We start from the raw sequence: 13,313 nt of genomic DNA on the forward strand, positions 1-13,313 counted from the left end.
CCTCTTCTTCAGTGAGCGGGTCTGTTTTCAGATAAAAGTGGTCTCTGCAACATTTTTTTTTTTTTTTTTTTTTTCAAATGACATTTTTTTGTTTTGTTTTTATTTTGTTTTTTTTTTTTATTTTTTTATTTTTTTTTTGCATTTAGTGTAAATATGAGATCTGAGGTCTTTTTGACCCCAGATCTCACATTTAAGAGGTCCTGTCATTGCTTTTTTTCTATTACAAGGGATGTTTACATTTTTTTGTTTTAAGAACAGTGTAAAAATAAAAAAATGTAAAATAAATAAGAAAAAAAAATGATTTAACATGCCCCGTCCCGCCAAGCTTGTGTGCAGAAGCAAACTCATACGTGAGTAGCACTCGCATATGAAAACTGTGTTCAAACCACATGTGAGGTATCGCCGTGATCGCTAGCAATAATTCTAGCCCTAGACCTCCTCTGTGACTCAAAACATGCAACCTGTAGAATTTTTTTAAACGTCGCCTATGGAGATTTTTAAGGGTAAAAGTTTGTTGCCATTCCACGAGCGGGCGCAGTTTTGAAGCGTGACATGTTGGGTATCAATTTACTCGGCGTAACATCTTTCACAATATAAACAAAAAAATTGGGCTAACTTTACTGTTGTCTTATTTTTTTTAATTCAAAAAAGTGTAATTTTTTTCCAAAAAAAGTGCGCTTGTAAGACCGCTGCGCAAATACGGTGTGACGGAAAGTATTGCAATGACCGCCATTTTATTCTCTAGGGTGTTAGAAAAAAAAAGCAATATATAATGTTTGGGGGGGGGGGGGTCTAAGTAATTTTCCAGCAAAAAAAAAAATGATTTTAACTTGTAAACATTAAATCTCAGAAAGCTCAGTCCTTAAGTGGTTGGATGTATGAGATCTCCGCAACATCCTGACACTTGTGTTTGTGTTTACAGGCCACCTTCCACTACAAGACTTTGCTGTGTGATGAGCAGCGTACGGTGGTTGATGACAGCTCCAACAGAGAAAAGCCAATGGAGCTGATTATAGGCAAGAAGTTCAAGCTGCCTGTGTGGGAAACCATCATTCGCACCATGGGGGAAGGAGAAGTTGCCGAATTCCTGTGTGACATGACGGTATGGAGTGAAATCAATTATAATAGTTAAAGCTGAGTTCTGCCAAAAAAAAATATTAAAAATCAGCAGCTACAAATACTGCAGCTGCTGACTTTTTAAAATATGGACACTTACCTGTCCAGGGTGTCCGCAATGTCCTCATCCGCAGCCAACCTGTCCCTCAGCTCCTGGGTGGGGGCGCCGGCATCTTCAGTAAGGGAATCAGGAAGTGAAGCCTTGCGGCTTCACAGCCTGGTTCCCCACTGCGCATGCATGAGTCCTGACCTGACTGGTCCCTGCTGTCTTCTGGGACCTGTGTGTCTCCCAGAAGACAGCGGGGGGGGAGAGGAGGGGCCGGACGTGGCATAGATCGCCGCAGATTCTGTGGCGATCTGTCGCCAGAAGTGGGAGCAAATACCTGTATTAGACAGGTTTATGCTCTCCTCCCCCCCCAAATGCCAAATGTGACACCTGAGGGGGGGGGAGCAGAAGTTCCATTTTTAGGTGGAACTCCACTTTAAAGTAAAGTCTTTTCAGGCGTTTAAAGCAGCATCTTTAGAGCGGTGCGGGAGCGGTGTATACATCCTTCCCAAAATGCTCTGCCCATTGAAATGAACAGGCAGCGCTGCCGAAGCTCCTGCAAAGCACTTCAGCAGCGCCACAACACTGGTGCTTTTAAAATGGATGTAAATCTGAAAATGTTTTTTTTTTTTTTTTTTTTTAATGTCATAATATGGAGTATAAGATTTCCTATAATTTGAGCCCAGTCTTGCCACACAGAGTTAATCCATCTCTGAGCAATCCTCTTATTGTTCAGTGAGATAAAACTTAAAACTTAAAAAACAGAAAAACTTTGTCAAATCCTCTCCCTTGCTGTGAGTGACAGGTGATTTACATATCTCGTGCACTAGACTAAGACACAGGCATTATTTTTTAATTCCCTCCCCCACTCCTTTCTTCAGCAGCTCTGCAAGGATTGGCTGTTCCACACCTCAGCATAATTGGGCATGCTGAAGTCATGTGGTTACTTTCCTGTCTTTTCACTGGATGTTAGAGATCATAGCAGAAGTTCAGTGTTAGAAATACACAGGAGAAAATGCATATTTACAAGGGGAGTGTAGAGGTGGGCGGGGAGTCTACTGACATCACGACTCCACCCACCGACCTCCAGACAACAGACCCGCCCACAGAATATGCAGTTTTTCGGGTCTCATAACAGACAGAGGGGAGACATTTGACAGGTAAAGATACATGCAGGAGGCGTGTATATCCTTATAGATAACCCCTATGGCAGTAGTTTAGAAAGGATGACATTGGGTTTACATCCACTTTAACCCTTTCTTCGGCCGCTAGTGGGGGTTAAAAGCGCCCCGCTAGTGGCCGAAAAGCGCCGATATAACAGCGATTTACCGCTAACGCTGGCTACGCCCCAGTGTGAAAGTACCTTAAAGGGGGCTGAATACAAACACACGCCACACTTTTCGGGTATTCATTTGTAAAAATAATTGAAAACCATTTATGATTTGCCTTTTACTTCACAATTATGTGCCACTTTGTGTTGTTCTATCACATAAAATCCCAGTAAAATACAATTACGTTTTTGGTTTTGACGTGACAGAATGTGGAAAATTTCAAGGGGTATGAATACTTTTTCAAGGCTGTGTGTATGTGTGTATATATATAAATATTTTTTATTAACGACCAGGCCATTTTTGCAATACGGCACTACGTCGCTTTAACTGACAATTGCGCGGTCGTGCGTCTTTGTACCCAAACAAAATTGACGTCCTTTTTTTCCCACAAATAGAGCTTTCCTTTGGTGGTATTTGATCACGTTTGAGCTATAAACAAAAGAAGAGCGTCAATTTTGAAAAAAAACACTGTCTTTTACTTTTTGCTATAATAAATATGTCAATATATTTTTTTTCAACTAATTTTTTCCTCAGTTTAGGCTGATATGTATTCTTCTGCATATTTTTGGTAAAAAAAAAAAAATCTCAATAAGCATATATTGATTGGTTTGCGCAAAAGTTATAGCGTCTACAAAATAGGGGATAGATTTATGGCATTTTTATTATTAGTAGGAACACAGGATCTCTCTCCTCTCCCCTGAGAGAAGCGGAATTTGTGTGTTTACACACACAGATCCCGGTTCTTGCTCCTGTCACGAGTGATCGCGGGTACCCGGCCGTCATTGCTCCCGCCTCCTACAGCGTCTTGAAGGGCCGACGTACAGTTACGGCGGCTCGCCCAGGGGAGTGCCGCAGTATACCCAGTCAATATTGGTATAAAACCTTCAGGCCTCTGCTAGAAAGCTGAACATGAAGAGAAACTTCATCTTTCAGCATGAAAATGACCCAAGGTATACATCCAAATCAACAAAGGAATGGCTTCACCACAAGAAGATTCAAGTTTTGGAATGGCCCAGCCAGAGCCCAGACCTGAATCTGATTGAAAATCTGTGGTGTGATCTGAAGAGGGCTGTGCACAGGAGATGTCCTTGCAATCTGACAGATTTGGAGTGTTTTTGCAAAAAAAGAGTGGGCAAACATTGCCAAGTCAAGATGTGCCATGCTGATAGACTCGTATCCAAAAAGACTGAGTGCTGTAATAAAATCAAAAGGTGCTTCAACAAAGTATTAGTTTAAGGGTGTGCACACTTATACAACCATATTTTTTTATTTTTTCTTCCCTCCACCTAAAAGATTTCATTTTGTTGTTCAACTGAGTTGTACAGTTTATAGGTCACATTGAGCTCGGGTTCACACCTATGCGAATTAGATGTGTGTTTCCCCACATCTAATTCGCATAGTAGGAGAATGTGACTGGCTCCCATATCTCCAGGGCGGCTGCGGAGCGCACTGCACAAAAACGCTGTTTGTCTTTGGCTCAGTTTCAGAGCCGAATTCAGGCATAGAATCGGCCCTGATTCGTCCCTGAAACAGGGAACAGGGACGCACAGCGCTCCTGTGCGATCCGCAGCCCGGTATAGTGTGAACCCGGGCTAAAGGTGGAAAAAGTTCTGAAATTATTTAACTTTGGCTAATTTTTTTTACATAAACATGACATTTTAACAGGGGTGTGTAGACTTTTTATATCCTGTGTGTGTGTGTGTGTGTGTGTGTGTGTGTGTGTGTGTGTATATATATATATATATATATATATATATATATATATATATATATATATATATATTATGTATGTATTTTCATTCGTGTAAGTTTCATGTATGTATAGTATTTAGCGGTTTGCCTGGGATGGAGCCCAGGTTCACACTGACAGCGGGATTGAAAGCTGAACTTGCGCAATTTCATACCTGCATGTCAGTCTGACTTCGGGATTTCAGAGACATCTGTGTAGGTTCCTGCATGGATGTCTATACAAATTGCACCCCAAAGTCGCCAAAAGTAGTACAGAAAAGACTTTTAGAAATCGGTGCGGCGCAACAAAGTCGGCGTTGCACCAATTCGGACGGTGCCACTGCCAGTAAGGCCACGGATTTGGCATGCGATTTGACATGCCAAATCGCATCAATGTGAACCTAGGCTAAATGTCAGTTTGGTGAGCTGTTCATTTTTTATTAGAGCAATAATTTTGCAGATGGGTAGGTGCATGAAGAATATCTCACAGCCAATTGGCTACTAGAGAATCATAAGCTGAGGAGCTAACTACTGAGTATCAAATACTGAATACCTTTTATAGGTAGATTTATTTTAATACCAGAATTTAAACTCTTTTGATCTATGTTGGATCCTTTAATTCATCAGTAATCATTTACAGCTTTCTCTAAGTAGGTGCACATTAACGTATTTATGCTGTAGTGGTTAATAAGTGGCACATACAAACGAGTTAGGATGGTTTAATACTTTCATACATATGATAAAGGTTCGTTGTCTTTCAGCTTGTACTCGATTACCCACAAGTGTCCCGTAGTCTGCGTCGGATTGCAGCAGGAGAGGATCCTCGTGAAGGTCAGAGACATTGCTGCGGAGGGATAGCACAACTTCATGAACATTCCCTTGGATACATGGATTTGGACATACTGCAAAAAGATCCTCAGCCCTTAATATTTGTCATCACTCTTTTAAAGGTAGTAGAGTTTCCTTGCCTTCAAGAAATCTTTTAGTAGTTGCATACAATAGTTACCACATAAGAAAGTATGTGTATAATATATATATATATATATATTATGATTTGTTCTACCTGTTTTGTCGTAACTTCTAAAGGGGGAGCCTGCGTCCCACCCAGCACATCTTCTGTATATGTATTTTGAAAATTTCAATTAAAAAAAATATATATATATATATATATATATATATATATATATATATATTTGATATATATATTTTTTTAATTCTTTAAAGGCAAAAAGAAAAAGGTTCCTTTGTTTAAAAACGGGTTAAAAAAAAAAAAAAACACTGTTACTGTGGACACAAAGACCACATTTCCTTTCTGACTTTTGTACTTTTTATTACATATCTAAAAATCTGTACCTGGTACAAAATATTGTGAGGTTAGCTATAAATAAAGATATTTTATGTATTTTTATTTGTAAACCCAACACTGATACTAATACAATGGCAGACAAACGAAAAACCTCACCAAACAAATTTGAGAAGGGGGAGAAAAGGGAACAGAGCGAAGGACTCTAAGACTTCAGACTCTGCACCTAACTTATTGAAAGTGGAAGCCATAATCTCTGTCTTTCTTTCATTCTTGCACAGTTTTACAATACTGAAATTACTTACTATGATTTCACTGCACACTCTAAGCTCCTCACTTTATTCATTAGATGCTGCAGTAACTCAGATACAGCATGCATCCTCTTTTGACAGTACAGTCTTCCTAGGAATTCTCATTCCTTCATCCACCCATCAACACGTACTGATATTTGCATAACTCCTCCCAAGAGCCAGCCCGCCGCTTGCATTAGGGCCAATGAGTGCTGGGATGCTTTCAGGAAGCTATGTACAGCACACAGCTGTAAAACCCAGATTTATTTCAACATTGAACCTGGAAAGGCAAATTAAACTTCAAGTGGTTGTAAAGGCAGAAGATGTTTTACCTTCATGCATTCTACACATGAAGGTAAAAAAAAACCTTCTGTGTGCAGCTCCCCCCCCCTTATATTCACCTGAGCCCAATCTCGATCCAGCGATGTGCTTAAGAGGCGAGGCTCTCTCACTTCTCCTTGGCTTAGAGACAGTAGAGGGAGCCATTGGCTCCCACTGCTGTCAATCACAGCCAGTGAGGAGGGGGCCGGACCAAGCCGCTCTCCGTGTGTCTCATGCACACAGAGGCGGCTCAGGAGCAAGCACCATAGCAAGCAGTTTGTTATTGTGGGCACTTCGCAGGGGGAGGGGGGAGGGACCAGGAGCAGCTGGGCATAATGGAAAGGTTTTTACTATGGAAAGTTGCCTCTCCAATATTACCCTCTGTTTGAGTTGTGAATACTTGGAGCTTAGAACCCCCAAACAAAATATAAAAATATATATATATATATATATATATATATATTATATTACACACACATAATATTTTTAGCAGAGACCCAGAGAATAAAACGGTGATTGTTGCAGGAGGAGACAGTACAAAATATTTTACAGCACACACATACAAGAAGTACATTTCCTGCAAGGCTAGTTAAAAACACCTGAACATATTAAAAAAATATGGGGGTTTGGTCACACTTTATGGTCATATAGTGCTAAGCCCACTTACTGCGACAAAGTAACCCGAATTAGTGGGTCCTACTCTAGTAATAGAATGAAAGTACCTGTGTCTCAACCATGGGAGTTGAACTCCTCTATGTGGGAGAACTGAAAGGGATACATCCCCTTATGCATATGTTTTTGTATGTTGCAAGAGGAGGTCTAATGTTAGATCTATTGCTCTCGCTCTGACAATCGCGGCGATACCTCACATGTGTGATTTGAACACTGTTTACATATGCGGGCGCAACTTGCGCGTGTGTTTTCTTTGCTGCGCAAGCTCGCAGGGACAGGGGCACTCTAAAATTTTTATTTTTTATTTTTTTACATTGTCTTTTTCAAAAAAATTAAAAATTTGATCACTTTTATTGCTGTCACAAGGAATGTAAACATCCCTTGTGACAGTAATAGGTGGTGACAGGTACTCTTTATGGAGGGATCGGGGGTCTAAAAGACCCCAAATCCCTCCTTTGCATTTCAGAGTATTCAGATTGCCAAAAACAGCGATTCTAAATACTGTCATATATTTTTTTTTAAATCGCCGCCATTGACAGCTGAGTAAACAAGAAGTGACGTTGTGACGTCGCTTCTGTGTTTACACATAGGAGACTCGATCAAAGCTGTTTCTGGCTTCCTTCCAGTCTAACTCTAGCCAGCGGAAGACCAGATCATGGCTCGGGTCTCCCGATGGGACAAGAGGCCCGGGAAGAGCGGTGGAAGGTGGGCTGTTATCCCTAAAGAGCCGACCGCCCGCTCTAAAACATGGAACCGCATATGTGCGTACAGTCGGCGCTAGGGGGTTAGGCACATATTGATTTACTTGTTAACACAAGGGGTCCTATTCTTCTAGTGAGTGTGGGAGGAGCTGGGGGTCATGTGACATGCACACTTTGGAGCACAAATCTGGACAGAACTAGATCAGCACACAGCACTGAGCATGCACTATGTTGGACTATTTTGAGCATTCAGAGAATGCCTCATATTTTTCTCCATTAATCGACGGTGTTCTGTGATTGGAAGTAGGGTTGTCCCGATACCACTTTTTTAGGACCGAGTACAAGTACCGATACTTTTTTTCAAGTACTCGCCGATACCGATTACCGATACTTTTTTTTTAATGTCACGTGACAGTGTTTTTTTTTTTCATTTTTTTTTTTTTTTTTTAACAGTGCTTGCTTTTTTTTTTTGGGGGGGGGGGGGGGGGTGTGAACGTTGTATGTGTGTGTTATTTTTTTTTTTTTACAATTTTTATTTTTTACAATAATATTTCTTTTATTCTTTATTGTTTTTTTTTTTTTTTTTTAATCAGCCCTTTTGGGGGGCTTTGGTGAGATATCAGGGGTCTTAACAGACCTCTGATATCTCCCCCTTGAGACAGAGAAAGAGACAGAGGATAGAGATTCCCCAGTCTCTTTCTCTGCAGCGTCAGCTGCACTGAGAATGAATGGAGAGAAGACCGCAGCTTCTCTCCATTCATAAACTGACACATCGTAATCACAGGAGATTACAATGTTTCAGTTATGTGAATGGACAGAGTCAGCTGACTCTGTCTATTCACAAAGGAAGGAGGAGGGGGAGGACGGAGGAACTGAGGGGGAGAACGAAGGGGACAGATAAGAGCAGAACGGAGGGGACAGCTGAGAGGGACAGATAAGAGCAGAACGGGGGACAGCTGAGAGGGACAGAGGAAAGGAGGGGGCATGGAGGAGGATGCAGTGACAGTCAGCTGTGAGCGATCACCGCTGTCTGTCACTAAAGCTGGTGAAAGCCGCTGGGGGAGAATCTTGTAACTCCCCCACGCGCCGATCACAGCTGACAGTTCAGGTATCGGGGGAAGCATCGGGAGCATTTGCCCGAGTACAAGTACTTGGGCAAATGCTCGGTATCGGTGCCGATACCGATACTAGTATCGGTATCGGGACAACCCTAATTGGAAGAAATGTAGATCATGGCATTACCACCCACCTCATCCAATCAAATAATGCCTTGTAACGGATGCGAGGTGTTCTGCGATTGGACAGGGTGTAGAACATGATGTCACCGGCCCGCTTTCACCTCCTCCAATCAGTGAAAAAGTGTTCTCTTAAATGGTGCCTGTGCCAAATAAGTGACCCCCTGTTTTTACTATGCAGCAGGGCAGCCATTGAGGACAGGATACAGAAGACAATGAGGATCACTGTAGTAGTGGTGGCTACTACAGTGATTCTCCACTTCCATAGGAATTGGCCAGGTATGGAAGATGGATACTTAGATTGGCTCTCGCTTGGACCAACCTAAGTATGCATCTTCCAAACTTGACCAGAATATAATAATAAAAAAAAAAAACAGAAAAACTTAACCAGTTCAGTGTTCAGTGTTTAAAAATTAAGGTCATTTGTGGAGTTTTAAAATTCCAATGTTTGCCATGTGTGCATTTCTTTTTCTGTAATAGATAACATACCAGTAAGTTAACTTTTTTATCCAGGTTGACCTCACTGTATGCATAGGTGTGGTAGAGACATTCGACTCTTCAGACTGATGTGAATAATATGGGACTTTGTTCTGTATTAAAGGGGTTGTAAAGGTATTTGTTATGTTAAAAAAAAAAAAAAACATGTCGTACTTACCTGCTCTGTGCAAGGGTTTTGCACAGTGTGCCCCCGATCCTCCTTTTCTTGGGTTCCCCCGGCGGTACTTCTGGCTCCTCCTTCTCCTCATCAGGTGCCCCCCACGGAGAGCCACTGTCTCTGGGGGCACCTGTGCGGGCGCGCTCATGAGTCCCGCTGCTGCATCCATTGACACAGACAGCAGGACTCGGCCACGCCCCATGTCACTGGATTTGATTGACAGCAGCGGGAGTCAATGGCTCCCGCTGCTATCAATCTATCCAATGAGGACCTGAGAAAAAGGCTGGAGTCACTGGGCTCGTGCACATCGCTGGAACAATCGGGTTCAGGGGGGCTCTAGGGGGCAGCTTCAGCACAGGTTTTTCACCTTAATGCATAGAACGCATCAATAACGCACTGGAACACACCTAAAAATGCATCACAAACACATCAAAAATGCTCATGAAGAAATGCATGCATCCAGAACAGATCTGAAGGACATTTTTGTGGTGTGAACTAGCCCTAAATGAGTAAAATAATGTACTCTTTATTTTTGATTTGTTTTGTAACATGTAAATGTTTTTGTCTTCCAGGTCGAGGAGCCAGGTACCTACAGGCAGGATGCTTGGGCTATGACGGACGAGGAAAAACTGCAAGTGGTACCCATCCTTCACCAAGAAGGCAACCAGCTGTACAAAGAGGGGAAAACAGCTGAAGCAGCTGCCAAATATTATGAAGCTATTGCGTGCCTTAAATCCTTACAGATGAAGGTACAATTACACACATATAGGACGTATTTTCTAATCTCTTATCTTTAGCTGCATGTTCTTATTAACCACGGCTATAGTGTGGGCCTTAATTGCCATGAGCTGCCTGTGCACCCCCCACTCTGTGATCACTGAGTCTGAGACTCCTGCCCCCTTACCATGTGATCAGCTGTTAGCCAATGACAGCTGATCACGTGATGTAAACAGAAGATCGGTAATCGTTTTTTTTATTTGCGTGAGGGAAAAAAAATGCCGATCACCGGCTTCTGTCAGAGAGACATCGTTCCCTCACACAGAGAGCCGCAGCTGCCTAATCTGTCTACCAATGTCACCTATCAATGCCTACCAGTGCCACCTATCAATGCCCACTAGTGCTGCCAAACAATGCCCATCAGTGGCGGCAGGTGCTCAAAATATTTGGGGGGGAGCAAACTGAAAAATTCTGAAAAAAACTCCCATCAGTCGCAGCCGCTGTGCCATATCAGTCGCAGCCGCTGTGCCATATCAGTCGCAGCCGCTGTGCCATGGCAGACGCAGCCGCTGTGCCATGGCAGACGCAGGCACTGTGCCCAATCAAATGCTCCCACTGTGCCATATCAAATGCTGCCAGTGTGCCCGCTGTCTGCAATTACCCTGTCTCAGTGGGACAGCTCCTCAGTGTCTTCTCCCATCCTCTCTTCCCGTCTTCTGCTATGATTGGACGCCTGAGTGTCCAGTCACAGCACCTTTCGTTTCAGCCAATCAGGTGACGGGTAACAGATCCAAGCATGTCAATCGCAGGTCACCTTTTGTGACGCTTATTAGAGCCTATGGCTCTAATCAGGTGCTTCAACCCATCCCCCCCCCCCACCGCTGTAATTGAGGCGCCCGAATAGGGGGTGGGAGCGGCGGCCATAGATTCATGCAATGTATGAATCTATCTATTGGTGCTAGAGGGGGTGGCACCCGTGCGCCCTTATGGACGCACTGCCACTGAGTGCCGCCCATCGGTGATCATCAGTGCAGCCTCATCAGCGCACATCAATGAAGGAGAAAAAATTACCTGTTTTCAAAATTTTATAACAAACTATGAAACTTGAGGGGTGGGTTTTCTTTCAAAATTTCCAGTCTTTTTTTTTTTTTTTTTTTTTTTTTTTTTAGGGGAAAAAAATAAGAACATAAAAAAAAATACCACCAAAGGAAAGCTCTATTTGTATGGAAAAAAAAAATGATAAAAATGTCATTTGGGTACAGCGTTGCATGAGCGTGCAATTGTCATTCAAATTACCAAATTACCAATTACCACAGCTGTTTCATCTGAGGGAAATCTTGAAAACATGACCTGTTGGTGCACCTTGAGGACTGGAGTTGAGAAACACTGGCTTAGTATCCTGGCCACCAAGTCTTGGAAATTACTGCCTTAGCCGCCTTTTATATATCTGATTTTCAAACCTTGAAGATATGACTGTAGCTCCTGTATCCATCCATCAGGTTGCACTTCGCTGTACCTTACACCGATGTTTCAGGTGTGCCATCTGCTTCTACTTAGTCTCTCTCTTTCCTAGTTAGCCCTCGTTCACATTGGAGCGACTTGTCATGCGATTTAACAGGTCAAAGTTGCACCCTATTGTCGGCAATGGCCATGTTCAAATCGGTGCGACGCCGACTTTGCGGTGCCGTATTGGTTTGAAAAAGTAGTTCCTGCACTACTTTTGGCACTGACATGGCTTTGAAATCGTGCAATTACACTCCAGCCCGGATAGCTCAGTCGGTAGAGAAGCAGCTGCTCGTGGGTTCGAATCCCAGCTGGGGGACAACTGAAATTTTTAAAAAAAAAATTCAAAAGAAATGGTGCAATTTCAGATGAAGTCGCACGATTTCAAAGCCGTATATAGTGTGAATGAGGGCTTATATTGAGAGGGATCTTTGATCATACAGTGCCTTGCAAAAGTATTCGCCCTTCGTGTTTTGTTGCCTCACAACCTGGAATTAACATGGATTGTTTGAGGATTTGCATCATTTAATTTACAGAACATACCCATAAGTTTGAAGATTTTTTTTTTTTTATTGTGAAGCAAACAACAAATAGGACAAAATAAGAGAAAAAGTCAATGTGCATAACTATTCACCCCCCTAAAGTCAATACTTTTTAGAGCCACCTTTTGCGGCTATCACAGCTCCAAGTCGCTTTGGATAAGTCACTTACCACTGGAATTTTTGCCCATTCTTCATTTCAAAACTGCTCCAGCTCCTTCAAGTTGGATGGTTTGCTCTTGTGAACAGCAATCTTTAAGTCTGACCACAGATTTTCTATTGGATTAAGGTCTGGGCTTTGACAAGGCCATTCCAACACATTTACATGTTTCCCCTTAGACCACTCAAGTGTTGCTTTAGCAGTGTGTTTGGGGTCATTGTCCTGCTGGAAGGTGAACCTCCGTCCTAACCTCAAATCACACACAGAGTGGTACAGGTTTTGCTCAAGAATATCCCTGTATTTAGAACCATCCATCTTTCCCTCAACTCTAACCAGTTTCCCAGTCCCGACTGCTGAAAAACATCCCCACAGCATGATGCTGCCACCACCATGTTTCACTGTGGGGATGGTGTTCTTTGGGTAATGTGTTGGGTTTGCGCCAGACATAACGCTTTCTTTGATGTCCAAAAAGTTACATTTTAGTCTCATCAGACCAGAGCACCTTCCTCCCATAGATTTTGGGAGTCTCCCACATGCCTTTTTGCAAACTCAAAACGTGCCATTTTGTTTTTTGCTGAAAGTAATGGCTTTCTTCTGGCCACTCGGTCATAAAGCCCAACTCTATGGAGCGTACGGCTTAATGTCATCCTATGCACAGATACTCCAGTCTCTGCTGTGGAACTCTGCATCTCCTTCAGGGTTACCTTAGGTCTCTGTGCTGCCTCTCTGATTAATGCTGATTAGTTTTTGTATGTGGCCGTCTCTTGGTAGGTTTGCTGTTGTGCCATGTTCTTTCCATTTGGTTATGATAGATTTGATGGTGCTCCTAGGGATCAAAGATTTGGATATTTTTTTTATAACCTAACCCTGACTTGTACTTCTCAACAACATTGTCCTTTACTTGTTTGGAGAGTTCCTTTGTCTTCATGGCAGTGTTTGGTTAGTGGTGCCTCCTTGCTTAGGTGTTGCAGTCTCTGGGGCCTTTCAAAAAGGTGT

General features: G+C 42.6%; 1 protein-coding gene across 1 annotated transcript in view; it reads left to right on the forward strand.

Moving 5' to 3' along the window:
• AIP (AHR interacting HSP90 co-chaperone) overlaps positions 1-13,313 on the forward strand; it is a 34,710-nt gene that overhangs the window by 10,266 nt on the left and 11,131 nt on the right. The window contains exons 2-4 of the mRNA XM_073597291.1: positions 923-1,102; positions 4,983-5,171; positions 9,971-10,147. Coding sequence (XP_073453392.1) covers positions 923-1,102; positions 4,983-5,171; positions 9,971-10,147 — 546 coding nt within the window. The remainder of the gene's footprint in view (positions 1-922; positions 1,103-4,982; positions 5,172-9,970; positions 10,148-13,313) is intronic.

This window comes from Aquarana catesbeiana, linkage group LG08 (assembly GCF_042186555.1).
Source record: "Aquarana catesbeiana isolate 2022-GZ linkage group LG08, ASM4218655v1, whole genome shotgun sequence".
Lineage (NCBI taxonomy): Eukaryota > Metazoa > Chordata > Amphibia > Anura > Ranidae > Aquarana > Aquarana catesbeiana.